General features: G+C 38.9%; 1 protein-coding gene and 1 long non-coding RNA gene across 6 annotated transcripts in view; one reads left to right on the top strand and one right to left on the bottom strand.

The window, feature by feature from the left end:
* Nucleotides 1–663: 663 nt before the first annotated feature.
* GNE (glucosamine (UDP-N-acetyl)-2-epimerase/N-acetylmannosamine kinase) overlaps nucleotides 664–27,905 on the bottom strand; it is a 34,035-nt gene continuing 6,793 nt past the window's right edge. The window contains exons 1-12 of one of the 5 annotated variants that reach the window (XM_069777521.1): nucleotides 24,807–24,913; nucleotides 20,073–20,281; nucleotides 16,732–17,183; nucleotides 15,419–15,571; nucleotides 14,741–14,953; nucleotides 13,959–14,046; nucleotides 12,616–12,826; nucleotides 9,040–9,169; nucleotides 5,783–6,004; nucleotides 4,611–4,793; nucleotides 3,829–3,945; nucleotides 664–3,111 (exon numbers count right to left, since the gene is read on the bottom strand). In XM_069777521.1, coding sequence (XP_069633622.1) covers nucleotides 2,876–3,111; nucleotides 3,829–3,945; nucleotides 4,611–4,793; nucleotides 5,783–6,004; nucleotides 9,040–9,169; nucleotides 12,616–12,826; nucleotides 13,959–14,046; nucleotides 14,741–14,953; nucleotides 15,419–15,571; nucleotides 16,732–17,183; nucleotides 20,073–20,236 — 2,169 coding nt within the window. In that variant the 5' untranslated portion in view covers nucleotides 20,237–20,281; nucleotides 24,807–24,913 and the 3' untranslated portion in view covers nucleotides 664–2,875. Of the gene's footprint in view, nucleotides 3,112–3,828; nucleotides 3,946–4,610; nucleotides 4,794–5,782; nucleotides 6,005–9,039; nucleotides 9,170–12,615; nucleotides 12,827–13,958; nucleotides 14,047–14,740; nucleotides 14,954–15,418; nucleotides 15,572–16,731; nucleotides 17,184–20,072; nucleotides 20,282–22,335; nucleotides 22,446–24,460; nucleotides 24,480–24,806; nucleotides 24,914–27,905 lie in introns of those variants that run through there. The other 4 variants (XM_069777522.1, XM_009913731.2, XM_069777520.1 and 1 more) reach the window with 4 other exon arrangements.
* LOC138683968 (uncharacterized) lies at nucleotides 17,179–23,982 on the top strand. The gene is made up of 2 exons (XR_011323457.1): nucleotides 17,179–17,515; nucleotides 22,298–23,982. It is a non-coding gene; the product is annotated as an uncharacterized lncRNA (long non-coding RNA).

Genomic DNA, 27,905 nt, shown 5'->3' with positions numbered 1-27,905 from the left:
GATATAGGGACTGGCAGAGGTCTTACATTGGTTATGTGAATTATAAGCTACAGCACTAAGAACTCCAGTTTTAAGTCACTTTCCAACCTTTTGGTACTCTGCTGTTTAAGTACTGCTGGTGCTTGCTCATGCAATGCTGATTGATTATACACATGCATGTGCATGAGCAGTCTCCTCCTGCCCAAGCTCTTGAGTGTGATATGCAGTTCTGCTTAGAGGGATGGACAGTGCCATTCTGGCTAAGGCTTCAGCAGTTATGATGCTGCATGCACTTACCAGGCCCACTGCAAAACCAAACCTCCTCCTACAACAGATAGTATTAGTTGATGCTGATAATAGCTGGGGAAAGAGTTCAGCTGTTGGTGTGTGTTTTTACTCCCTTTCTTCCCTCCCAGTAATGGATTTATAACCATTATAAATATCCAGTGAAGCTGGTTTCCCCTCACTTTCATGGTATGGGCTGCTCTAAAGGACATAGGGCCAGCATCAAGTAACGAGATAGCACAGTACTGCAGATATTCTGTGAATATCTGATGTTTGCTCCCCTCGGACTGGATACAATTGGGAGCTAGTATCTATAAAACCTCTGGTCTGCAATGAAATGCCTGAACTGCAAGGGAGGTTTCTGAACAGGGGAGGAAGGAAAAACAAACAAAATCACTATTATGCTATTAAATATGCTTTTTATTCTTTCTGATTTTATAAGCCCACAAACTTCTCGGAAAACTGCAAGGACTTCGGCACCATTTGCACATATGCAGCAGGTTCTTGTCTGGTTGACAGAAAAAAAACATTTTCAAAAGCATCTGAAGAACCATTTTCTTAACAAGACTAGATGTTAAGCATTAGAGTAAAACTTTTCAAATTTGTTTTAGTCTTCATGTTTTTTCTATGTCTGTACCCTCCTTTCAGCTGCTAGGGAAAAATGTATCTGGCGTCTGAGATGATATCAAAAATATAGAGCTTCAGGAGGTCTGGAAAGCAAAAGCCTGGTCTCACTTTTAGTCAGGCATTCCCTGTGATGCTATGGGATGGAAAGATCAAATGACAGGGCTGCTCTCTGTTAGAACCTCAATACTGTTGCTCCTGACCTGAGCTACTATCACCATAAAACAAAGTCCATTTCTCCTTGACCTGCTCATGAAGCTACTGCTAAAGTTAGTGGGAATCACCAAGGAAGCAGACACATGGGAAAAGGAACTAAGAACCCCTGGTGACATAAAGCCCACTACAACTTTGCAAATGGTTAAGATTTAGTATTTGCTGATTCTGAGAAAAACTATGGTATAGAGGCTGGAGACATCAAGAAGGAGATCTGGTGGTGTTTGTAAAATTTGCTATGAAGATGCGAGTTCTCAGTAAGCATTCCATGCAGAAGAGAGGATGACGTGAAGGCAACTTGTGTAGATTATAGCCCAGAATTAGCCAGTAGTGTGGTTCACTATACTAACAGCTATTCAGTCCAAGATTATTGTACAGCAGAGGGCAGTGATTGCAGAAGGCCATTTCATTTTGGTTGGAAAAGGTTGAGTGTGGAAATAGCCCCTTTTGTTCCCCTGTACTAGTACTTTACTGGGCTTCTGCAAATATTATCAATGGCCGAGTTAGTTAGATGTCAAAATAGGCCATTAAAAGCAGGACAGAGGATGGTCTTGTGACTGTTCTTCCACAGGTATCTTCTTTCTGAGATAGCTGATCAGTTAGGTGGGTCTGTTTGTTTTTCCCATTTTTCCTTGTGTCAAATAGTTATTACTGCAGTATCTTGGAAGTATGCTAAAAAGCAGCTGGATAAAAAGACAGAGCTATATATCAAGAAGTACTAGTTAAAGAAACATAAATCATGGTTTACCTAGGCAAAACTTCATTGGTATGTGACATACTTTGCTCCCAGGCTTCTGAATGTCTTGAAGGTGAGGATGAGGCTCAGATTTGACTTTTCATCCTGCGAGCTGATGGTGAATGCAGGACAAGAACAATGTACCTGCAGCTACCAAAACTGCTGAGGAGATGCATTATCTCACTCTGCAGTGGAAAAGTTTTCTTCAAAGGTAAGAGTCTTTATGATCAGATGTGCCACATCTGACTACCAAAGAATAAACAGTCCCCTCTGCTAATCTGGCAGATGAAGTCCCTTGAGAAAACCCCAAACAATAAAATTCAAGTAATTTACTGTTGGCCATAGCCAGAAGACAAAGATGCTCACTGCTACACTTGTCAGTTTGTTTGGACTCCTCTGCAGGCTCTAAGCTCACTAGACCACAGTCTTTCTCCTTCATATGCAAAGCTTCTAAAACATGGGACTCTGCTCTCTAAAGGTGATGTAATAAATAACTGCCTCCACCAAGTCCTTCACAAACCACAATTTCTAGATGCAGCCTTTTTATTGTAGAAGCAACTTCCCTCATTTCCACCCACTGAAATTACTACCTGGTGATTACATCATATTTACTTTGCGGGTAGAAGCCTGGAAACTGAAAAGCTGGTCACATTATAGACTTCTCATTTCACAGAGATGCAAAATGAGATACAGATCCCCAAGTGTTAGCTATAATTTGACACACCATACACATATTCCCTACCATACATCAAGATATGCTCATAAATAATTCAGCCACACTTAAAACAACATATGGACTTACCAACAGAGGTGATTAAACACAACAGAATTGCACATTAGTTCCTATGAAGTCAGATGAAATTTAGGAGAAAGTACAAAAAGATAATACCTCAATTAGGAAATGCTGAAGTAGTCACTAACTATTCAGAACACTATTCTGATTAAACAGCTGCTCTCATAAAAGGAAAATTTGAGGCAAAGTATTTCCTCCACCCATTAGGAATTTGAATAGTCCTTTTCTATAATTCTTCCAGGTACCTAGTATATTCTACGTGTAGTATAATCCAGTACCAGGCTAGCAGCTCCAAGAAGAGCAGGATCTGCTAGATTTGAGACCACCACATCCACAGTTTTAACAGAGGAAAGAGCCTGTCGATTTATGACATCTTTGACAGCATTAACATAGTGGCTAGCTAGAACTCCAGAAAGGATAACAAGAGAGGGGTTCATGGTGTGCAGAATGTTCACAACTCCAAGGCCTAATGCTGTCCCAGCTGAAAAGATAAAGTAAAAAGAAATTAAGTAGAATACTCAAAGCAGTCCAGGCATCAGTAGTTGAAATAAGTCTGTTAGCAGCAAATGACACTGTCAGAAAAGCATTCTATTCCATATGGGAGACAGTTTGGAGTTTACGTTATCAGACAATATGAGTTTGCCATTAATTTTTCTTTCAAAAGTAGAAGACAAAAAGGGCAATTTTATTGCACTATAATGCATCATCCAATGATATGGCTGTGAAAGACAAAGCAATGCATTACCACACTTGTAAGCTAAGAGAAAATAGGAAAGCATTACTTTACCATCTTAGTGCTATCAGCTATGTACAAGGAAGAGGACTGTATTTAAAGCTAGTAAAACAGTAAAATATCCCATGTAAAGTAATAGGTAAGTTGCCTTTGCTTGCTCAGACTAGCCATTCACTTGCCTACAGAGAAATGTCCCCAAATTTTCCAATATGAGAATGTCGAGACCTCACTGTTTTTAAGCTGATCTTTGCAGAAGCTTTTCCTCCTCTCATTTATTGGAACAGAGACTTTTAATACACACTTCCTCCAACATTTATATTTAACATTTCATTACCATTAATAATTTTTACATAGAGAGGTCCTCAACATGTAGAGTTGTGTTTGTAGTGTTACAGTGCATTACGATTTCTGTATACCCGAAAATAAAATCACGGGAAGGTTCCACCTTTTGGGCTATGTTCTCACCTGTTCTGAGAATGCTGTCTGCTTTTGTGTTCCCAAGTTTAGCTGCTTGAATGAGATGTGCAGCGCTAACAACCTCCTCCTTCTTCATTGACATTCCTTCTACTAAAAGCCGATCCTCTGTTTGAAGAGGAGGAAAGAAAGCCAAGAGAAAAACACGGTGATGGCGTAAGTCAAGAAATGGAGGGTGACAAACAGGCAGTTAGTTAAGATCTTTACATCTCTTTTATTTTCATACTGAAGCCTGAAACCTGAGCAATCTGTCCAGCCCTCAGTTTAGCCAAAGTGGTCATATCCATATTATTCAGTGAACTGCAGAGGCAGGGCATCAAACTCAAACAGTTACAGTATGGTAATTCACTAGTCTTTCAGCCCCAAAAGTTAATAAAATAAAATATGTGTTCTCAAACTTATCTGAGACTGAGAAATTATTGCTGAAAGACAAACACTGTGAAACCAAACTTCACAGAATGCCCATCAGATTACCTTACAGCACACTTTTTAAGGAGAGAGTAAACTGTACTACATGTTTCCAGTCATTTTGAGACCAGTAGTTCCACATGTGGCTTGCCTGGGCATTGCCATCACTGAAAAAGAATTGTACTATGCAGGTTGTGGCAGCTCCTGGGTTGGCCATACACAGGAATCCCATCTAGCTGCCTGCACACCTGTTCTTGTCTCCTCCTAGAAAAAGATGGCAGGTCTTTTCTTAATATAATTTTTGCAAATTTCTTTTTATACTGCAATTTAGTAATCGTGTTTTCAAAAATAAAGTACATAGATACCATCATGCAGTTTCTTAGCTTCTCTCTGTAATGCTATTCCAGAGGCATATGCTTCTATACATCCTTGGCTACCACACAGGCATTCTGGTCCATCTAAAGATACAACAATATGCCCAAGCTCAGCAGCACAGAAAGAACTGCCATGGATCAATTCGTGTTGATGAATGATTCCACCTCCAATTCCTGCAAAGATATGAAAACTTCTATGATTAAACGCCCCCCCAAAACAAAACCAAACATAAAATACAGTTTTTAGAGGCCCCAATTCTGCAGCACATTGACATTTGCTTATTCTAATACAGACAAGAAAAATATGTGCATCAGTGGTCTTCTGTACTGGAAACCAAAAATTACTGGTTATTGAAGAACTCTTCTCTATTCAACACACCTAATAAGCAAGTTCATTGCTCCCTCCTATTCATTCATGTATCAAAACGGTATGTAATGCTTCTCCTTTCTTAAAAAGCCTACAGATGGTACTGAACTACTATGACAGATCTTTTAAGCTCCTGAGTCATGCTCTTTATGCACAAAACTAACCTTTCAAGAGGCCTTAAAATTTTACATTTCAGAGGAGATATTTTAATGCTGTATTTAGATGGCTAAACCTGTGTGCTAAAGAGCCAGGACACTTAAATCTGCAATCCTCTGCTGCCCCTTCCCAAACCCTGGGTGGAGTTATTACTGCCACCATTCTAAAGGACTATATACATAACAAATAAGAAAAATTACCCCACATTTGCATTTGAGATGTAATAAGCATCACGTCTCATAGTCAGTTGCTTATCTTCTAGATATATATCCTGATCTGACTTGTATTTCTGCAGCTGGAAGAGAATTAAGCTATAAAGCTGAAAAAAGCAAAATTATTCCAGCTAAAGTTGCTCAGATTTTCCTTATTTTGAAAAAATGGTTTGCCTGCATATCTGTATCAGCAGAACTTCTTTTATCAAGAAGCTTATACTATGCAAAACGTTTCATTTGCCTGAATAAATTAAAAAGCACCCTAAAAGAAACAAATAGAGTGGCAAAAGGATTTTTGGTTTAAGAACCTAATATATTAGGGTTTTCCAAGCACAGTGGTGGTGTTTATGCTTTCAAGATCAGCTGAACTTCTGACTGATGGTGCTGGTATTTTGAGTTTGGGTTTCATTGAACTATAATATACCCACCTGTACCAGTAATGAGTGTTACAAAATTTTCTATTCCTTTTCCATGACCAAATTTCCTCTCTGCTAGTGCAGCACAGTTTCCATCATTGTCCACCCAGACTGGCAGGTGCAGAGCATCAGATATTGGAGTTCTGAGATCCACAGAGCTCCACTCCTGAATGAGTTTTGTAGAGTGAAGCACAATTCCTTCTCGGGGATTTACCCGTCCACCTGTGGAAATACCTAAGTCCCAGAAATACAGGAGAGAAAAATCAAAACTAAGTCTGTGTAATACTTTAAGATCTATTTTTATCTTTGCAATGACAAGTATTTTTATTTCTAATACTAGGCTTTGAAGCAGAGCGTGAAAGTAACAATTTCTTAGTATTACTGGCAGTGCAATTTCTGACATGTAACAATAATTCATAGAACTCAATTGCTCTAATCACAACGCACCCAGTATCTTAAGACTAACTAGATGGGTAATGGTTAGTGTTAGAGAGTTAATGTTTCTACTTCAGGCAAGATTGCAGCAAATCAGTTAATACTTGTGTTTCTTTTTAGTCATCTAGGAAAGACATACAATAGCAAACTGTACAAAATAAATTGTTCAAACCCTGGAACAGTAGAAGTGTCCTGAAATTTTCTGTAACTCTCAAGATTTAGAATGACTAAAAATAATCACTGAACTTTGAGTAGTGATTTCTACTTAAAAATACACTATTTTCCAGAAAAATCAAGACTCCGTTCAGAGATTTGTCTGCTGAACAGAATAATGGCTAATAATAGGCACTATTAGCCAAACCAGTTTCCTCTAGCTGGAGAGGCTTCCAAAGTTGATGGACTCTGTCAGGACCTTTGAAAAGTAGGCCACTCTATTATGGAGGTATTTAGCTGTAGACAACAAAATTTGAACATTTTATCTATTACTGTTGTACAGAGAGTATGTAATTGTCACTTGTCTAAAGACATTCAGAAAAAAAAAAAAAAAAGAGTCCTAGGGTTACCATTATAATAGAAAGCAGCCACAAAAGCTACAAGACAAGCAGCTGAATTTGAACATTAAAGCTGTAAGACCCGCAAAAAATCTCACTTTGTAAAGACCAAATCATCTGAGAACCTGTCAGCATGTATCTAATGGAAATGACATTCCCAATGTCAATCTCTGAAGGTCTCCCTAGGATTTTAATAACCAAATGTTTATTATAACAAAACCTGATTTAATACTTAGTTGCTAACTCAACAATAGCTGATTAACATGTCTACTTTTTCTAAATGCCATAATTCTGTAACTGATGTAAATGACTATGGGAATTAGCAGAAGCCGTCTCTTCATCCTCTTTTCTCTACTGTCAGCTCCAGAAAGGTAACATAAAAACTGCCTAATAGCAGTAAATAGATAGCACTCACAAGTACCTCTACACAACATTTCTGTATAGATCTGGGTCTCCTTTGGCTTAAAATTTGTGTTTTGTAAAAGTTAAAAAAAAAAAAAAAATTCAGTAACATTGGGCCTGATACTTTCCCCTCATTTTCAGAAAGCTGTTTTTAATATAAATGCTTTGAGTAAAAAAAAAAAAAACCCAACAAAAATAACAAAATTGAAACTAACTGCAGAGCTGTTGCAATATAGACTTATTTGGTGAAGACAAAAAGATGTTGAAAATTATTTTTTTCAGTCCTACTTTTTAATCACCCCGCAAACCTGTTTTGTATTAGTGGGAGTTCTTCAATCAGTTATGTTCATGTAGCTAGTATGTTGTGTGCTGACAGCAGTTTGCAGGACTAAAAGGAGGAAAACACTTCTTCATTGCTCTCTGTTAGTAACTCTTGCTCCTCATTCATTTCCAATGGTTACTACTTTTACCCTTACCTATGATAGCTGGAAAAACGCCAGTGTTACTGATAAAAGGTCCAGGATTAAATCTAGCCCTTCTGCTCAGTCTTGCAAAAACTTCTCCAATGTTATGATTATTAGTCTTAAGAAAATTACTAGAATCTAATACATTAATTATTCCCATAGGAATTATATGTCATTGTCTAAAGAGAACTTTAAATTTCAGGTAGTATTCTGATTCAAACTATGGGTCTGAATGAGGCAAAGAGCAGCTAACAGAAATAGCTAGGTAAAGAAATTTCTTATTCTGTAGCACAACTTTTCACCTCATTACTCAGTAATTGAACAGTAAGCAATCAGTCACAGAAGGGAGGGGGCTGAAGAAAAACAGGAATGTAATTCTTGTAAAATGACAAACAGAAGGGAAGTTTTTTTCCCCATATATAAACTTCTGTAAACCAGTTTATGGTTTCATTATCCTAATAAATGTAGCTGACTAAACTGTTCTGAGATACTTGCAATAGTGACTACTGCAGAATTTACCATCTTTTCTACAGGAACTATGAGGCTTTCAAGATTTAGTGTTTTGACACAATAAAATAATTTGGGTGGTTAAGTCATGTGTATTACCAAACAGATAGTCTAAAAGATTTGATCTGAGGGTCTTGACATATTTCTTCTTATGGCTTTGTGTATTTAACATTGTTTTGAAAAATACTTTTAAAGAAAGTTCAAATTAACTTTTCTTTGTACTGTGTGATTCAAGTAAGTTTTGGTCTGGAGCAAACTACTTTTCTTTTGGAGCATATCTCAGCTAAAATGGGGATTTTATGTCCTCCTTAAAAATCTGGGACACACTAATTTACAACTTCATAAATAACTGTAATATCTAAGACCAAACCTCCCAGTCATCATTAAACTGACGAATTCCTGTCTGGTAGAAAGACACAGTTTAACTTGGAACTCTACGACAGTGTAAGTAAACCAGAAGTCAATAAAAGGCTGCTTTTGTCTCTGTTAACTGCATATTTAATCTAACATTTTAGCCTTTTCAGTCTGCCCCAGTGTAATTGAGAATGCTGCTCCACAGTTGATCCTGGCTGTAAAGAAAGGCTTACAAACAGTAGAGGAAACGTGACTCAGCTGCAGTTGTGAGACTTCAAGGAGCTTCAAAATCCACAAAATCTATATACCACACATTTTAGATATAGTTTAGATATAACTCAGCAGACTGCTTTTATGGCTGTTATGGCCTGGGGCAACTTCAGTCTTTATAGTCAGCTTCTCATTTTCACATTTAAAAAAGTTTTTGTGTTAAGAATGTAATTTAAGACCTTAAAAGGCACAAGATCTGTTTTAGAAAAGTATTTTAAATTAATCAGTAGTGATTTCATGTTGAAAAACTTAGATGAAAAGACAAAGTTAGTATTTGTTAACTTACCTACTCCCAAAATTCTGCAGTTCACATTTACTGCCTCTGATGCAGCCTCTACACACATCTTTAGAATTAATTCTAGTCTGTCTTCGTAAGTTTTAGGGTTGAGCTGGGTATACTTCTTAACTATTTCACCCTAGAAATTAAAAACAACAAAGCATGCCCCACAGAAATGTACTTCATGATGAAATTTCTCTTCAATTTAAAGTACAGGTCAACTTGAAAACAGAGAGTCGTAACTTCTCTCTTCAAAAGAAAATACAGATGCATGCCTTAGATCTTGGTCCTACGGGCTGTTCTGTGCAAGATTCCTGACAACTCTGGGGGACAAGTTTGCAAGATCAGGCATTACATTCTGCTTCTGTAATCAACCTCCCTTGTCTGAAATAAAATATGTATTTTAAGGAACACATGGATTGTGTAAGGAAATATCACAGGAGCTACTGGAACTGTCGTTAGGAGTAAACCATGATACCACAATGCACTTATTAAGCTCAATACTAAAGTGTTAAAAAACCTCGGAGAGTAACAATTGCTAAAAAGGACAGAAAACCCATAGTGCTTTAAGAATAAAATGTTTCTAATTTGACTACATGACAGTTTTGCCTGGTGTCACAGATACTGCTATTTTACCAGCAGGAGGAGAGTCAGCCAGAGAGAAATGGTAGAAATTTCCATGCAAAATTTACTGTCCTTTCAGAAACCACTTTTTTCCTAAGCAATTATACTGCTGAGTCAATTAAGTATTTCTGACCATCCACTGTGATGTATGTTGTATGTGGAAGGGACAGTCCAGGAGGAAGGGATTATTTTCAACCCTAGGAATCATGCAGTGGTAATGAAAGCATTCATTATGCATGCCTGAATCTGTGGGTACTAAGGAACTAATCTTAATGTAATGTTAATATTGCAGGATTAGGCCAGGAAACTTCTTAGCAATGTTATTCTCCCTATTATATTCCCTGTACTCTACAAGGTATCTAGGAGAACGGCATTGTATTAATACAACTAAGCAAAGAGGAGTAACAAAGACAGTCTATATGCAACATAGCTGAGTCTATGTTGCCAAAATAACATAGAAAATTCCAAGACATCAATGGTTTGAGTATTAGATCCCAGCACCTCAGCATCACATCAGCAATAGGATTCGGGGATTTTTATGTTTAGTTTCCTCTTTCCTTTTGGTTTGGAGGGGGAGGAGGATCAGAGGAAGTTATTTTGGAAGACAAGGCTGCAGCAAACATTATCAGAAGACACAACAGCTTTTAGAGGGAGCTTTTGAAAACTCAACTTACTTTCTTCATGAAAAGAAAAACTCTGCAAAATGGGACAGGATTTTTTAAAATTCATTTTTTTTCCAGGCTGTGTTGGCAGAAAATGTGGTGCCAATTTTACTTTGAAAAAAGCTGTACTCCTAAATGAATGCAAAAATTCTGGGCCATATCAGGTCAATTTACATAGCGCTTCATCTCTCTATCGTCAACTTACTTTTCTTTCTGGGTAACTATGTCTAACTGATCTAGTTACCTGGAAGTATGCAGTGTAACGTTAGAAGTAATTGTCCAGTGCAGTTGAGAATAAAAGCCAAAGACTTCTCAACATGAGATTTATTCACATCTTTAAAGTGCTGCAGAGTTCAGGATTTTTATGAGTTTTTTCCCCCCAGACAGGAGGACGGATATCTAAACAAGTTAAAATTCTTCAGTCCTAACTTTTTTTGATAAACCTTTCATTTATCAACCTGGATAAGAATTATTTCAAATATTTTTATACCATCACCAAGTAATTTTTATCCCATAAGCGTGAAGCTCACAAGTTTAAACAGAAATTTTGTGGGTTTTTTGTTGATCTGGATAATCAGCTGATAGTCATGGATGTATTTACTTGTTCCACGACAAGATACCTTTGCAAGTGATCTGGCATCAGATTGATACTGATGCCATTTTGGTAGCCTTACCTGCTGTTTTTTAAGACTTCAGTTTTTGTTATGTTTGCCAAGCATGAACTTTCATCTAAGTTAGCTGTCAAATATTTGTAATATGTTATCTATGACTGGCAGAGCTATGCAAGCAATGCATACTTATTAATGCTATTACACAGGCAAAGGAAAGCTTCCTACTGTGCCATTACCAGAGAAATGGGTTGAAGAACTTCTAAGCATGGAGACCATTAAATCACGCAGTATTCCTAAACCGGAACATCTCTCCATACAGCCTTTACAAGGCTGTAACCTCAAGCCTATTTCAAATGGGTTACTTTTACAGGAAGAGAGGCACTTCAGACTCAAAACTCTAAAGTCTCTATGAATTCTAGTGTATGTATCGAATTCTACTTATTCTGATGATGGTATTAAATCATCAAGCACCTCCTTCATACATGAAAGGACACAGTCAACACAATTAAAAAAAAAAAAAAAAAAAAAAAAAAAACACCCTGATAGGAATTTTAGAAGATCATCATAAAACTCAAATCCACTACCCTTTTCCAATGCAAGATTAACAAATGATAATTCAGCTGGTTTTAAGAGACCTTTTTAAACCAGTTCCTACCATTTGGGCAATGAAGACACCATACCCGTCCAGACTATCTATTCTAGCCTTCTCTTGTATTGACAGCTAAGCTGGATAGTAAGAAAAACTTTAAAATAATTTTCCCTTCCACTGTTTTAACACTTTGCTACTTGTTCATGCACAAGGGAATCTGATTTTTCTCTTCATGGAAAAGGCTTCTACATATCTGAAGGCTTCCCCCCACTACCCCCTGACAGTTTCCTCCTCTCCAGTCTAAACAATTCTAGTTTCTTCAACTTTTCCCTGTTTTCCATGTCTGTAATAATTATCATTCCTCCTCCTGATTCTCTCTCCAATTGGTCTACATCTCTGTGGTGTGATGCATTACTGTGAACACTGTTCCAGCTAAGGCTCAGTACTGTCTTATGCTTCTGATTATGATGCTTATGATATGCTTATGATACTGATTATGCTTCTATGCAGGAAGGTACTGAGAATTTTTTATTACTGTCTGTTCTTCTTTTGGTAGAAGAGATGCAAAATTCTGTACCCTGAACCCCACCTACCATGAACCCACCACTCTCCCTCAGTAAATTGCTATGCTAGATGCGGGTTGTTGCTCAAAATGGTTGTGGCTGTCCATAACATGGCTGTGTAAGGCAGCAGGGAAGTAAAAAAAGTGCTCTTGGAGCCTTTCCCTTTTTTGTTTGACATATAAAAAGCTGCAGGGTGAACTGAGTCACCTTTTACAGGGAACCAACACATCTGAAAGTTGTCCTGTTCTTTGAGGTCTGTATGACTTCCCACAGACAGGGAACAGCAAGGACCATGGACCAGCAAATGGGGCTTTGCTAGTTTAACAGCAGCAAGCCAGCAGGCAAGTTGTATCAAAACTGTATGAGAGGTGCAACAAATGAGGGAAAATCTACTTTACCCCTCAACAGCAAAAGCCAGTAAGACTGCTTTGTTTTGGAGCTCTTTTGCATCATAAGCCCGTATCTCCACTGTAGGAACAGAACCACAAAGCCCAATGGAGTTTGCAGAGTATCTAAAAGCACAATAGAATATTTACCTTCATACTGACAATTGCTACTCGGAGATTTGTTCCACCTAGATCCACAGCCAGAGCACTCTGTGTCTCTAGAATATGGTCAATATCTTGAGAAATATTATCTTTGACAGGAGGAAAACAGAATTTCTTTTGCAATGGCTCTTTGAGGTCAATAGATTTAAGGAACTTCAAAATCCTTGGAACAGCATTACCATCTCCATATATTTTTGAGCTATAATATGAAAAAAAAATCAATTTAATTGGAAATAACACTGCAATCTACAAACTTCTTTATATGACAGAAGGCTGTAACACTGTGTCATTACAAAATGATGATATGGCTACTGTAACAATACTGCAGCTAGCAGTACTTGAGTCTGTCATGGGATACGGTAGATAGCATCCCTAGTTTGAAGATCACACAACAGACAGTGCAATTTTGGCATTAGCTCCATTTTGGAATATGAAACATGGAATGTAGAAACCTGGAAAGCTACTGATGCCAAAGAAAAAAAAAAAAGAAAAAAAAAAAGAAAAAAAAAGAAATTTAAGAGTTTTAACGAAAGGACCCACATAATAAAGCTCCAAAATTATGGAAAGTTTATGTATGTGCTACAAGTCCAGACAAGATGTACTGACCACACTGATAGCAACTATGTAATAATAAACTGTACATTCCTATCAGTTTTCAACATACATGTCGGTTTTATAATACCATCATGCATGGTATCAGACATTTGGTATTACTGAATTCAGTTTTATTACTCTGTTGAGGTTCTTAAGAAATACACTTTTGATTCTTGATTTTAATTAGACAAATACTATCTCTTGAAGCTTATTAAGAACTTATACATTAAAGAATCGAGGGTCAATACTGTATGGCTGAAGAATAACTAAAAGCATCATGCTATAATCCTGCAGCTCCCCTGGAAGCTTGCACTCAGAACTCTCTACATATCATGCCTGAGGTCAATCCAGCTATGAAGTAGTGTGTCCCTTCAGGCACAAGTCAGAGGTAGGCAGACAGGATGTCCTCCCCAGTGCTGCTCCTATAGAACAAGCTCTCTTAATCATGCTAGTCTAAGCTAGCATATGAATTTTGTCTTCTTGACTTTCTGTTGGATGTTAAAGTAGTAGTTATATCAAAACATTACTAGTAACATTTTGCTCTGCAAATACTAATCTGCATACCAGGCACTGCACTATGATTCTGAATGAGATACGGGAAATTAAAAAAAATCTGTAACCTCATATTAGTGCACTAAAGGCAGTCCAATCAAATATGATGAACCACCTTAGGACTAAATGCCTTTTACTCTACTGCTCCAACATCCCCTCCAATGAAGCAATACAAATGTACTTACCATGGATACTGTTTACCAAACTGCAGCTGTAGAGCATGCAGAATCTTGTCCTGTGTATCAGCATCACGAACATGAAGAACATTTTCACCTAGATGACAAAATTTAACATAATAGGACAGGTCAGCTCCTCAAAATACATTAGAGGATAAGAACTGCTTTAGAAATGAAGAAATAATTATTTTTTTTTAACTCTGAGCAGGACTCCAGCCAGATCGCCATCACCCTTCATCAGTTATGTGCCTCCCCTTACCCCCAATAAAGCAATGGTGACTCCTACGAGATGCTTTCATGCATTACAAAACACTAGAGAGTAGAATATTAGCCTTCAACAGAATTCTATTATTAAATAAAAAATGCACAAAAGAAACCAGGGGGTAAATGGCTATTTGTGTCATATCTGCCCATCTGTGAAATACCACAATACAGTTACTACCTAAAGTGGTGAAGAGTTCGTATTTTTTAAAGTGAAATTTTAATACATGTCAAACATCAAACTAACTATAAAGGAAGACAATTAGTTGCCTATTCTGCTAAATGGAATCCACTGCAAATGGAGATATATTTGAACTTGTCTATAGATAAAAGCCTCGTTATCTTATGTAAAACACACAAGCAGCACTAACAGAATAAAGGAACAGCCAGTGAAGCTTTAAAATGGGTCAAAAATTATGATGCACTGATACTGCAAGATGGCCTCTGTCAAGCATTCATTTGACTTTATCTTGTGGAAGAAAAAAACCTCAGAAACATGAGGAAATTAAAGTAGTTAAACAAACATGTACCTGTTTCTCTTCCTGTCTGACGTGTCCCCAGGTTAATGACAGGGGTACCAAATGCTCCCACCTCTCTGACACCACAACTGCTGTTACCAATCATACAGCCAGCATGAGCAACTAGCTGAATGAACTGGTCAAATGGGACATGCTTTACTGCCCGAAAATTGGGATGATGTTCAATGCCCTTCTTCCTCATCACCCGAACCATCTCTTTGCTTCCTACAGAAAAACAAGAAGTAGAATAAATGATTCAAGTTCTGTTGTTAAACTGAAAGTCCAAGCCTGCAAAGGAGCTAACAGCTGTTCATTGAGTTGGCAGCTCTGAGTTGTTTTTGTTCTCTTTTTCTCCTCACAGTGTAAGTTGCAGAGCTGGGCACATAAGCCCAAGTTTTATCCCAAAATCCACTGCAAAAATATTTTTGTAGTTTTTAGTTAATTTAAAAGGCACTAATATTGCTTCTAGATGTCACATGGTTTCCCTCCATCTTCCTCCCCACACTAAAAAGCTGAAATGTCCTCCATCAGTGTGAACATGGAGCTGCAGGAGATGCACGTGTGATGCTGAGACCATCCAGCTATTGCCGTCTGGCTGGAGGTTCTGGGATAAAAGCACTCCATAAGAACTATGTATGCTTCAAAGACAATCTGTTATGTGTCCCTCTGTCATGAAAGTATTTTACTCACCTGCATCCACATTAGGGAATAGAACAAGTGTTCTCTTGTTGAAGGAGATGAGTGCATCTAGCGTCAGCTCAAACATCTTTATGGAATGTTTAATATCTGTGGTTACAGGATGTTGAAGAGCAACTATATAATCCCTGGTTTTGACATCTTCACCTGTCCAAATGAAGCCCAGGAAAAATTTTTTATTGGCATAGAATAGTAAGAGGAAGGGAGGACATACTTTTGAAACTACTGATGTGAAAGCCTGAACATTCAAGGCACTGAAAGGCATATATCCAACACATGAATTTCAATGCTACAACAAAACTTGAGGGAGTAACAGGAGGATCTAGCTTGTTATTTGCCTCTCCAAGCAAGTCTCATAACTTTAGAGACCACTACCTAAACCCCAATAAACACTTAACTTGCAGGGCTACATCTAAAGCTTTGCCAAACTATACTAGGGTCAAGAGCCTGTTCTCACACCAGTGTGAATCTGGAGTAACATGAAACTCCTGAAGCCGCTCAAGTTTTCTGTCAGTTGTCCAGCCTCAAGCAAAGACTTCATTCCCATTGCTTTAAAAAAGTCGGTCATACTTGGTTTAGTACATTTGATAAAAAACTTTATCTGCAAAATATTCACCTACTGATCTAAGAAGATTCCAGCTTCTCACTACACAGGTTAATATGCCATATAGGAGATTGCTTTGTCAAAGATAAAAAGCAATACAAAACCCCATTGTTACATGAATTATTTGTAAGTCAATGAATATGAAACACCAAAAGACTTTGGCGCATGTTGCCCTGTTGCAGTGCATTCCTCAAAAGAATGTTCTTATATTATTATAAATTACCTTTGATTTTTTTTTTAGATTAGCCCTGAACAGCTTTGATTCCATTTAAATACATCCTTTACACCAAAATAACTTCATATAAGACTGTTCTGTTTTTAAATTGTTCAGCTCAGAGAAATTATGCATTTAAGGAGTTATTTTTTTGATTTGGCAAAAGGACCAAATGTTTTTACCAGGACAGATTTGTAGCTTTCCAGCTATACACGGTAGAACACAGAACAGAAGAAAAAGAAAACATAGAAAGAAAGAAATGCTAGATACAACTACCAAATATACTAGTTTTTTGAGAAGAAGCAGGTTGATGCTGGAAAATAATCTCCAGTTAAGTGAACTTAAACTCACTAGCAAGAAGGCTGTCTCCTTCTTTCCTGTACTTTTCTCAGAGCCACTGATCAACAGATCCCACAGACTGATAACCTAGTTACTGAGTTTGTCTAGTGTTGAAAGTCATATGAAAAACTTAAAAAGTGGACTGCTCACCTAGCCACATGCGTATAATACTCATGTAGTCCTTATTTTTGGCAGAGAGAAGCTTGTCATATGAGGGACAGCCTGCTAGAAGGATGCGGTCATGGTCTTCACACATGGCTATCAAATGCTGCTCTGCACTCCTCGTGCAGCACACATGGTAATGGGCCAGTTTGGTTATAGCATGTCTGATAGAGTCATCAATGGTCCCACTGACTTCTCCACCTTCAATGTGAAGAATACGAATATTCATCAGGGCTGCAGATGTGGCCAGGGCCAAAGCATCAAATCTGTCCCCATGAACTATCATTATGTCAGGTTTCAGGCGGTTCAGGACATCTGGTAACTTGACTAATGCAAGGCCTACTGACTCCACCATAGCTGCCTCATCCTCCCCTCTCACAATGGTGTGCAATCTTGTATGAATATCGAAATCATCTTGTTCAATCATACGATAGGTATTACTGAAAGTAAGAAGAAAAGGGTTAGAGTAAATACAACTTGGTTTTACAGCAACATAGCTTGACAAAATAACGGCATATTGGAGTAGCTGGGTTTGAACAAATGTCTGTTTATCACACCTCCTTCACTGAGGAAACTAGTTTTTAACAATTTAACAATGTTCCCATCCACATGAAGATCTTCCCTCATATTCCAAGCATCAAGTTTTTCTAGACACCTTTAATGAGGAGCTTTGCTGAACATGTTCTGGAAATCCTCAGAAATCAAACTCTTTGTTCATGTGTTTGTAGAGCCTTTCAGGGAACAGATACAGCATGATTTCCTTTCAGGAAAGGTATGTTAACTCCTCACCAACATATCGGCTTTGCTGGACAAATGTACAAATAAAACGGATATAATGCAAAGCTGAGGCCTGTAAGTTCAAGGACAACATCCTGCAGCTAGCATCCTTTTTTCAGATTCTGTATTTGAGCTGTGTCAAGACTTATATACTCATAGACTTAAGAAATCACTGCACAAAGAGGCCTTAAGTTCAAAGGAAACAGGCTTTTGTACTAAAAAGGTTTTCCACACATACTACCAGCTTCATTTCATAATGAGAAAATTAAAACATACCTTGAATACTGAGAATTGTAATTGTTTACAGTTACATATTTGAAATACAAAAGATGACACATCTGTGTAAGATTACCTGTCTTCCACATTCACTAAACGTGACCTAAGAAGTCTGCATGCTCTGTCTGGAGTAAAAGACAAAACTCAGAAGTTTTCCAATTTTGTCTTCAACCCATCTCACACATTCACTGTCTTACTCAAAGGATTACACTTCTGAACTGATTTAAATCAGATTTAATTTTCATTAAACCCAATCTGCTACTCATGTTCTGCAAATGAAAATCTCACAATCTGCAAGCTGAGCAGACAGCAAAGACTATAAAGTGCTCCAGCTCAAGTAAAAAAGCAATCTCCATTCTGCGTAACTAAAGAAAACCCTATCTATGTATTCAATTCCACTCACTGCTGTAACACACATAGGATATATTCCTACAAGTAGCTTCTCAGGTAATTTGTTTTTTTTTAAAAGGCAAATTCTTTTCATGTGACTGAAGTGGCCCAGATTTTTATAGCATAAATTGCACTACATTTCGAACTCCGTTTACAATTATTCTTCATAGACCCTTTTTCCCTACTATGTGCATTTATCTTTAAAAACTTTCATCTCTTTTTTTTCCTACATTCTTTTCATTCTGAAAGGTCAAAATCTAGGGAACAAACAAGACTGTGCATTTTTGGTGTTCTGTTTCTTCTACTATCCTCCAAACATTTCAGTAAGAAACATTTTGTGGGATCACTATACTTTGAATACTGTTACTGTTTATTACCCTACTCAAATCACTAGAACAGATATGTTTTGAGGACCCACTAATTCTCTAGGATCCCCGAGATTAAGGAGTGCAGGGCTGGGTCCCCCAAAAAACCCCAAGCAGTACCAAGGTTTAAGAATACTTACCACAAAGCAACTAACAGCACCAACATTTATCAGATCAAAATCTCTACTGCTTTGTGCATTACAAATTATTTATATCACAGAGACAGGTGTTAAAACACCTTGGAATTGGAAAAGTACTATTTCATATTACTTCGCACAAGTCAGCAAAGGGTTCAGGACTATAGAAAAATCAGGGCAATGTTCCTCCTCTTCAGCAAATGAAATGGGATTACCTTATTTCTCCAATCAGACAGGTTGTAATTCAACAAGCTAACCTGGCAAGAAGTTTGATTGGTTTTTTTGTTTGTTTTTTTTAAATCAGGTTAATTTTGTGGTGTTGAATTCACCTTGCAATACTATTAGATGGAAACAATGTCCAGTACAAAGCAAAGCAGAGAGTACTACACTGAGAATGGGCAGCAGTGGAACCTCCTATCTTAGTAGTTTGAGATGATATAACTTCCTCATACCCTAACTTATAAAGTGCCAAAACTTCTCACTGGGAAGTCCAAAAAGTGTCTTTACTTGAAGATATGCATAACATTTCTAAAAGTTCAACAATGCTAATATGCTGCAAGCCTTATGCTAAAGTCCAATTTTGACTTGCAAAGTAAGTGTTTTCCCACCTGTGTCACTAACTGGGCCCAATCTGGTAAATGCAGCCTGAGTAAACCAACCAAACAACAACCAGCAAGAATATGCATGCTGTTTCCTTCTGTCTTTTCCCCAGCAAATAGGAAAATATTCACCCTGGATGTGGGAATTCCTTTGAAAGGAAGGGATTTGGAGCAAGACATTCCATCCTTCCAGGCAAATGATTTGACTGCTTACTTATAGGGTGTTACGGAGGGGACCCTAATCTCTCCTGCCAAATCATACCTAATATATCTATCAGTTATTCATTTTGTCAGAAAGAGACAACAAGCCTTTCCTTCCTCCACAATCCTGGAAGTAAGAACTAACAGTATTCCCCTGGGATATGGAATATGTAAGTACTTTCTCCAATAACTATGCAAAGTAGAAGAACTGCAACTTAAAATGACTGAAGATCATCTTTTCTCTGTGAAATTTAAAAACTGTAGCACATTTTCACTCGATAATCACCAGATTCTTATGGATATCCGAGTGAATTGAGTTTCTCACTTCATATAGTCTGTGATCCTGTTGAAGATCTCAATTACAGCATTTACACAAAACTTTCCAAAATTCCAAGACTGGTTGCAAAAAATCCCAGAAATATGCAATCTCAGAAGCAGCTTCAAAATGCACTAAAATTTAATAAAATAAATTAAAATTTTTTTTGTGTACACTCACCACGACAAGGATTTTGTTACCTAACATCCATGATGTTATTGCTAACACCCCAGAAACAGATTGGCAGAGACAGAAAAATTCACCTTACCCATAATCATCGATCAGGTGGGAACCAAGTACTACGACATCAAGCTCAAAGAACTGTGGTTCTGCCTTAATACCAAACATAATGGGAGCTAATTTTGAATAATCAGCACGGTTGCAAGTAGCAACACAAACACGAAGTTTGTGGTTGTTTCCATTCTTCTCCATGACTTCCTTTTGTTTCTGTTTTGAAAGATTCTTGAAATACACTTCCTGAAATAATAGGGGGGAAAAAAAAAACCCAGCAGCATTAAAAAAAACCTTTATAGCAAGTAAATGGTACACTTCATGAACAGCATATACAAGCGCAGCCCAGAATTGTGGACACTTACTAAGTCAACCATTGATAACAGTTAACTAATACCTTACAGTACCTACCATGAGAAGATTTAGAAAAGGACAGATTTTTAAAATTTTTTTTTTAGTTAAAGCTCACTTAATCTTAATACCTCTATTTCTATAAATAATACATACAAATTCTATATAAACAATATTTAAGTATTATGAAGTTCAACTGTAATTAAACAGTAAAATGACTTTTTCCTGTTCAGATGGAAACTTGTATATTTTCTGAAAAAATTATTGGTGCCTTAGTCAATGAAAGAAAAAAAATCTCATATTCCAAAACCACAGAATGGAACAAACTGCTAAAAGATACATCCACTGACAGACTCTTTGAACAAAAAGAGAAAGTTTTTGCCCAAGTCAGTTTACATATCTGTTAAACATTGACTTTTAAACCTTTCCATACTGTTTCGCAGACCAAAGTACATCAAGATATTAAATAATACAATATTAGGTTACAATAAGACAACAAATTTTGGAGACAAGTACACAAATAAGGATGATGATTATCATCGGGCAGTCTGGAGGCTATTAAAAAAATAAAGGGTTTCTCACAATTGAAATGCCATAGAAATTCAGTATTTTTACAAGTGACATCACTAGTTACTGTAACAAGGTATTTTCTCTAATCCAATTTTGCAGCTTGTTTAGTAGCCAATTAAACTATGTAATAATTTTTCAAGTTTACCTATCCTCTGTTTACTATTTTGCCTTGCTGGTTTTATTGTGGTTTTGTTTGTTTGTTTTTAATTTAGCAATTGGGAAAAAAAATTTGAGAGATAAAGAAAAGCCTATTAAAAAAGTATACAGCAATAACTCCCTGAAAATAACCCAAATTTCCTCTCCCTCCAAACAAAAACTACTAGGTTGGTAACAGAGGGTACCAGACCAGCTACTATAAGTTTTCTGTTGTTCTCCTTCTGAAAATAACTGTATTTTAAGTAAGTACCACCCTTTTGGTATTAAATCTAATGTTATGTCGCAATTTTTTAGTCCAGTTTAATGGCAAGTAAACTTTTCCCAGATCAACGCACAAGGATTGCTCATTTCTGACTCAGAGCAGTATAAATCTCTCTACTGGTTTTGACAGCTAGGGAAGCTCCTTCTGAGCAGCTGCTATGCAAGCATGAGAATCTTGACATACAGTTTCATGCTCTGTTTATATTACGTTTAATTGTTTTCAGTAAATTTTTAGAAGAAAGGCTATTGTGACATCCCACTCTTATGAAACTTAGAAAATTCAGCAACTTTTCAAAGTTTTTTTTAAACACTGATTAGTTTAGGTTTTATCACACATAATGAAACAATGTTTTGGTATAATAGTAATGCTAGGGTGATCAGGAACCTATCCCAAGTGGTCAAAGGTAAGAGACATTTCTATTCTCCACTTGCAATCTCTTATGGCTCTGCAAAACTATGACTGGCAGTGATGTTTCTTCTAGTTTAACTCCAACAACCATGATTCCTGACAGAGCAGTTTACACTACCTTTCAGAATAAAACTGAAGCAAAGACGCTGCCATGGCTAAGCTCATAAGAAATGGCATTTTTCACTTATTCGAGCAAAGCAGCTATGGCTATGCCAACCAACTTCAGTAGAATAGACACAGCCTGGAATTTCAGCATTTCAGTACTGTAATGACAAATTAAGCTGAGTTCTATGGATTCAGCCATAAAGTAAGAGATATTATTTGGTTTACATTGAGCCCCTTCATTTGAACCTTACTTCAAAAGTAGTATGTTAATTAATTACCATTTTACACTTTCAAAGGGTCAAATGATAATCCTTCAGGCAAAGTAATTATTTCATGCTGAAAACATCTGCAGTTATGTGGCTATATGATGGCTTTTTAAATTGAATCTTGTCTTTCTTTTTGTCCAACAGGCTTGAAATATTTTAAATGCATGTAAGAAATTCAGTACCTCATGTTGAAAACGTAGAGAGTACTTTGCAGGATTTTAGATGCTGTATAAAGGTAGGTCAGAGAGCACGTTATCCTGTATCACTGAGTGAAACCTGAAACCACATTAGCTAGACACAGGTCTAACAGAACCACTGCTTTCTCATTTCTAAAACAACCTCTTTTTGGAGATGGTTCTGAGCAGGACATCCTGTCACTGTATATGTAAAAACAGCTACTAATTCAAATAAAATCATTTTCAAGATGTGAAGGCCACTTCTGACATACCTATAAGCTTATCTTTGAAACTGCTTGAATAATATTAGTATAATCAGAAGTCAATCTCTCACAAGACGCTTCAAGTCAGCCACTGCTGCATACATATTCTATACTATGTAAACTAAGAAGCCAAAGTAAAAGGGCACAGAATAAGTAAGTGACAAAGTGAGCTTACGCAAAATCTGCTTACTCCCAAGTTACCTGCCTGAGCTAGAACCATCACTTCCCCTTTGACTAAGCAGTTATCTTTTCATTTATGCAAAGCAGGCTTTTAGGAAGCAGAATAGTTTTCTGTCCTCCTTGATCTTCAAGCAGTGTCTAAAATTCTAGAACCCTTCAATCCAAATCCTGAAAATACCATCTCCTAAAATAGTAAGTTGTAAAAAAAATAAAAACTTATGATTCACCACAACCACAGATCGACCAGAATTTAACTGCTAGATCACACATCTTTCTGGCCACACAGATCACATTTAATTACAGTTGCTCTTGGCTGCAATAATGGTCTCCTGAAATAATTTGGAGATAGATGTGGAGATACTTCAAAGGCATATGAACTGACCAGAATCAAAAGCAATTTGTGCTATTTGTGCATTGCAACTTCTGTTAACATTAGGCTTCAGTAAGCCCCAAAGCAGAATTATTTTGAGTACTGCCTTAAACCTCTGTAACACAACAGTTCCAAAAAGTTGCAAGTAAGCCACACACAGGCCTTGGTCCAGACACAGTTTTTCTACTGCTGTCAGTTTTAACACATGTTTTTCTGAAGAACTAAAATATTTACCCTAGTTAAAGGACTGATAACAATCCAATGTAAGTGTTAACTACATGGGGAAATTTACTCCTAATTAAACCAGTTTATTGTTCTTCAGCTTAAGTTCTATGGTAATTGCTAAAGAAACATGTGATGTATTACTACATCAGTTTAAAACCAGACAGAATTCTATCTTGACTCTGACCTATTCTGAGCCTGTAAATGCAAAAATAATTCTGTATTTTCAGATAGCATTCACTGTCAACAAGTAATGGCAAAGTCCCTTCAACCATTAACAGTACATTCCTTCAAGCAGAGCTGTAATGTCCTAGCTACATCACTTGAAGTTTGTTACCACTGTCTTTTTAGAATTTATTAACAGGTTTTTCTGAAAAGAGATGATTAGACTGCAACTGTTCACTGAAATTCTTTTAAATAATTAATCACTAACAGTTGCCTCTTAGGCCTCTTAGTTTCTAGGTGTTTGATGATATACTGCGTTTGATCTACACAGCCTTCTCTAGTCTGGGATCTTCCTGTTCCAAGGTCCACCTCTTCCACCTTGCTGGGACTAATAATCTTCAGCAGAAAGGAAAAGAAATAAAACAGTGCTCCATGAAGGACTACTTGAAATAATTAATCTTTACTTGTTTTGGTCTCCTGCTCCTCTGTATCCCATCATAAGGCTTTCAGACTATTAGAGGTTGAAGGACTGCTTAAGAGTGGGGAATTCTGGGCCAGATTTTACAGCAACCAAGTAGCTACCATTTCTGTTAGCAGTCTCAAGTGCATGAGACACCCCTTTACCAGTGTTTCACAGAAAAACGATACCATCTGTGTAGTCTACATTCACATTTCTAACGCAATGATTTTCAAAATCAGAGCCTCGAACGCTCCTCTTTACAATCTCTACACTGTGCATATGCCCGTGTGCTTGTGGAATCATTCAACCTTCCCCGGAAAAGACACGCGCGCCTTTCCGTTTGCGGGCATCACGGAGCCCTGCAGCCCCCCAAGACACACACATGCAGTCGTGCCCTGGCAAGGCCATTCCCGCTGAACTCCGCAACCGACCCCTGCGCGCACCCCCGGCGCTGGCCCACCCGCCTCATACCCCGTCGCCGCCGCCGCCGCCGCCGCCGCCCGCGTGTGCACCCGCCCGCTGCGCCCAGCACCCACCCTCGCAGCAGCGCCCCGGGCGCATGCGCGCGCGCCCACCCCCGCCCTACGCGGCCCGCGGCGCACGACACAGCCCACCCACAGCCGGCGCGGCTCTTCCCTCCCGACGACGCCCTGGCGCGGCCACTGGCGCTTCCGCAGAGCTCCCGCCACCACCCGCCCTGGGCTGTCAGCCGATGCCGCGCGCCCCGCTCCGCCCCGCCCCGGCAGCACGGCCTGAGCGGCCCCGGTCACTCCGGCCGCCCAGACACCCCGTGTAAGCCGGGCCAGGCCGGCGCGGCCTCGCCCCGCGGTCACCTCGCCCCGCGGTCACCTCGCCTCGCCCCGCGCCGAGGCCGCAGCGCCGGCACTGGCGCCGAGCGGCTCCACGGCCGAGCCGGCACGAAGGCCCCGCCCCCAGCAGGGCGGTCCCGCTCTGCCGAGGGCTGGGGGAGGGGCGGCCGGGCTCCGCTGAGGAGCGGGCCTCCCCCCGCGCCGCGAACCGCCCCCTGCCCCCGCGCCCTGCGGCTTGGGGCCGGTCGCGGGGCCGCGGCCTTTTCTCCTGGCCTGGCACGCACCGCGTACCTCCTGCCGTGGGTGTCTGCAGAGTGACGGAGCAGGAGCTGTGAGCAGCGTCGAGCTGGACGCCATCCTAACGAAGGGCAGAGCTTGGGGCTGTCCGTGGTGGTGCTTGTAGGGTCATACGCTGGCTTGTCTTTGTAACAAGGAACCACCGTATCCTTGCGTCAGGACAGCCTCTTGCTGTCCGTTTATATATGGAGTAACCTGATGCAACACACATCAGAGCAACCCAGTTAAAACTGCTGAATGATCTTACAGCTTCAGTGGGGATCACCATCCTGTTAAGAGCTTTTAAAATGAGGGATGTCTGAAAACTATGAACTGTGAGGTTGCTGGTAGAAGATGCAAAGCAGGAACAGACACGGCCCACAGCAATGCATGGAAGAACATGGAGGTTGCCTGATCTTGGAGGCTGTGAGGAACTATAGCCCTCTACAGTTAGAGCACCTCCCTGTAGGTCATGCAGACTTTCTGTCTGTGCTGCAGAGTTCTATGACTTTGGTGTTAATTCAGCCAAGAATGCCCGCATTTCCTTAAATCCTGTTGAGTTCATTGGCATGTGACAAAATCAAGAAAGCTGTTAAATCAGCTGTCAAGTATTGTTGATCATCTGCGTGTTTCAGTTCATTGTAAAAGAGATGTGTCTTGTTTTCTCACAGTGGATGTGTTTTGGGGTCAAAGTGGTCTCTTACTAGTGAGATTACTGCGACTTGGATCCCAGTTCAATACCCTAGGCATGATGTGCAACAACAGCAACCTATGCCCACTATATTTTGCTGTGGAAGCAGCTAAATAAAACATTTCGGTAGCAGGTGTCACACAATCCAAGTAAAATGAGAATTCTTCACCCATTTTTCTCTCTCTGATAGATCGCATATTTGTGTGGCTGAAACCTGACAGTCTAATGTGGTAGGGCCATCCATCTCATTAAGCCTGTGCCACATTCAACTGTTTGGTACCTGCACTCTGACATAGTTTTTCAGTCCAAATTGTATCTTTGTTCGTCATATAATAACTGAGGTGTCTCAAATCCCTTCTGCTTTTGCCCTCTATTTCTCAGAAAAATTAGTCTTAATAGTGATTCCTGTGTCTGACATACCTAAAAGAAAACAGATGCAAGGTATGGGAATGGTTGCATTCCTGTCCTTTACTAGGGAGAGGAAGTTGACTTTTCTAGCCGTTACACATACTTGTTTAGAAAGGCTTTGAGGAGCAAATACTGAAGTCTTCAACTAAAAAAAGATCTTAAATAGGAATTATGGCAATGTAATTTAAAAAGTAAAGTAAAAAACCTTTAAAGGTTTAAAATTCTGAACTGACTGTTTCCCAAAAGAGACAGAAAGAACATCTTACGGTGACATTCAGAGTCCTCAGGCAGCTGTGGTCCAATGAGTCATAGCTCCTTAAAGCCTCAGTGTTTTGAGAACATTGCAGCACACACACTTCTCAAATTACCAGGGATCTTAACTTGAAATACTGACCAGAGGTACTAATAGCAACTGGAACGCACCTTAGGCTAAACTCATGTCTCACTTATTTTCATTGTTCTCTGCATCACTAGATTTTCTTTATACATATTGCACATTGCTTAAAAACCTATGTGCATTCTGGAAACGTTGTTGTAAGTAAGTTTGAATTGTCTCCTGTAAATGCTTTCCAGTTATGATAAGCTCACCAGTATATCTACAGCTGGTTTCACTGAAACAAAATGCTGAGGAAGAGGCTGAATCATATTTGAGCATGAGTGTATGTATGAGTGTGTATATATTTACAAATTCTGAATTATGCTAGTACTTATACATCTAGAAGCAACTGCATTGAGAGTTAATTATTCTTACAACAGCATCAGCGCATCTCTTGATGTGGTTTTTTTCCAGAAATGTTCTAACGGTGTTTCAGCATCTTGCAGCACAAGCTGCAGAAGAAGGGGGAAAGTTTATGCTTCTTTTGGCTATTTCTCCTCCACAGACCTCACATACTACATAAATAGGATGAAATTTATCTTGTGTTACTGAGTCCTGCCCCAAGTCTCTCCAGCAGAGAGACAAATGCTGTCCAGAAAGATGAGATGGGAGGAGAAGCCTCAGGCCATAATCTGCCTGCTCCAGTCAGACTTACCCTTTGCTGCTCAAAAGCTCTAATGACACGGTGAAGATGGCCTCTTGTCCTTGCCAAGCCCTGAAGCAGTACTGGGGCTTATTAGAAGAGTAGGGTCTCAGTGTTTACAATTATTTCACTGGCCGTCTCCTCATCAAAAAGCTATGCAGAAATGGTAGCAGCAGTGCAGGGACTAAACAGACATTAATACACAAAGGGTTGGGAAATGCTCGAGATGAGGAGCTTACTTTCTAGAGAGGTCATGCTGCTTAACATTTGAACAGAAGGATCAAGATCATCTGGTTTGGTTTGCAGCTGGCTCAAAGATCAGACTCTTTGGAAACCCATCCTGAATGAGGTGAAAGGTGCTAAACTGTGGTCTGACGAGGGGTTTGTCAGTGCATGACTATGTCCAGGAGATGGATAGTGTGGACAGTCAGTAGCACTGTGATCTTCTGCACTAGGGCTATGCACCGTGTTACTCCTTCCCACCTGAAAGCAAGGGAATATGTCTTTTTAAACAAACATCTACATGAGGTGGAGCTTTAACTACTTCTTTCCCTAAGTCTTCATTTACATCCATTTTATTTATGTCAAAACCAGCTGCTGAGTGTAAGAAAGTGAAAACTTGGGCCAAGATTTTCCGAAGCAACTAGAAGCAGCTGTCTCTGTCAGTTCTGTACTGTCCAGCCTAACCCACTTGAAAGCAATGTGAATTTTAA

The sequence above is a fragment of the Haliaeetus albicilla genome, chromosome Z (assembly GCF_947461875.1).
Source record: "Haliaeetus albicilla chromosome Z, bHalAlb1.1, whole genome shotgun sequence".
Lineage (NCBI taxonomy): Eukaryota > Metazoa > Chordata > Aves > Accipitriformes > Accipitridae > Haliaeetus > Haliaeetus albicilla.
The sequence above is the reverse complement of the archived record's forward strand: the minus strand, read 5'-3'. Positions and strand labels throughout refer to the sequence as shown.